Genomic DNA, 1,277 nt, shown 5'->3' on the forward strand with positions numbered 1-1,277 from the left:
CCAGGTCCGAGGAGGTTAAAGGTCAAAGTTTGGTTAAAGGGAAATCAGAGCTGTCTTCCTTTTAATTAATGTTGTTGTTGTTTGTTTTGTTTGTAGTCTTTTTAAAGTTATCATCTATTACTTGTAGCTGTATTTATGATGTATTTTGGATGAAAATGTATGTTTTATTCTAAAACGTCTGATGTGTGATTGTAGCCCAACAAGGGACAGTGGTTGAAAATTAGCAACAGCTATAAGTGTTGCATCAGCTTCATGTTTTACACCATGTTAAACTGCAGCGTCCCTTCTAAGGAAAGAAAGGCTCCGTGCGATGTGCATTCAGGGAAGCTTCCTGTCTTGGTTTTTCCACATGTTTGAATCAGTCTGGCTGTTCTCCTGCGACATGGAGACAAGGTTTCCTGCCTGTAAGGCTGTGTTGGAGCCTGTGGACACAGTGCCCATGCAGCGAGGATACTCACACACTGGTAGAACTGGCCCCTCTGGCCGCCGGTGACAAAGCGTTTGCCATCTGGGTTCCAGGCCACGCTGGTTAGGCTATCCTCGTGGGACTGACTCATCTTTGTTCGCAACTCCCCCGTCTGTGCAGTAGAGCCCAGAGCACACAGAACAGATCAGACACCAAACATACTAAACACACAGAGATCAGTTTTCTCTGATTGGTCTGTGAAAAGCTCACATTGAAAAGGAACGTCTGCAGGTCCAGTTTCACACGAACAAAGCAGCTGGTGTGGAGCAGGACTCGTTTCAGGACGCACTGATAATCAGTTAACAACCCAGCGAACTCTCACTCGCTCTCCAGCTCTTCGGTGCATAAACGCATCTCTCATGTCAGCCAGGTTTCTTGTAGGCAGCGACTCTAACAAATCCACTGTGCACAGTCAGCTTGGAGCACTGTTCACAAGTGCAGGCAATTTATTGATGTTGAGACTCTCATCATCTTTAACCCTTTAGAGCAGAAATATTCCAGGTAGCTCGGTAAACTGGCAACAGCTGCGCTCAGATGGACTGCACGGGGAAACCGTTTTACAGCGAGAGCGTGATCTCTGAACATAAAAACCCAGAAGGACTCAGGGTTTCTTCAGCTTCAGATACAACATCATTAATAGATTTAAAGAGCTGAGCTCATGTTCCCTGCACTGGTTGCTGGACTCATTATTCAGCAGGTTGCTTCATCAATTATGTCATGATGCGATGACGATGCTCAAACCCTGCATGCAAGCTTTGATCTGACCCTCAGCTGCACTCATCGTACTGCTGCTACATGAACACAGACTGTG

At 46.0% G+C, this 1,277-nt stretch overlaps 1 protein-coding gene across 1 annotated transcript in view; it reads right to left on the bottom strand.

The window, feature by feature from the left end:
* The window catches only part of wdr26a (WD repeat domain 26a), a 21,427-nt gene that overhangs the window by 9,591 nt on the left and 10,559 nt on the right, over positions 1 to 1,277 (bottom strand). The window contains exon 9 of the mRNA XM_042214002.1: positions 459 to 578. Within this exon, the coding sequence (XP_042069936.1) occupies positions 459 to 578 (120 nt within the window). The remainder of the gene's footprint in view (positions 1 to 458; positions 579 to 1,277) is intronic.

This window comes from Haplochromis burtoni, unplaced genomic scaffold, assembly GCF_018398535.1.
Source record: "Haplochromis burtoni strain Fernald_Lab_line unplaced genomic scaffold, NCSU_Asbu1 Contig_510, whole genome shotgun sequence".
Lineage (NCBI taxonomy): Eukaryota > Metazoa > Chordata > Actinopteri > Cichliformes > Cichlidae > Haplochromis > Haplochromis burtoni.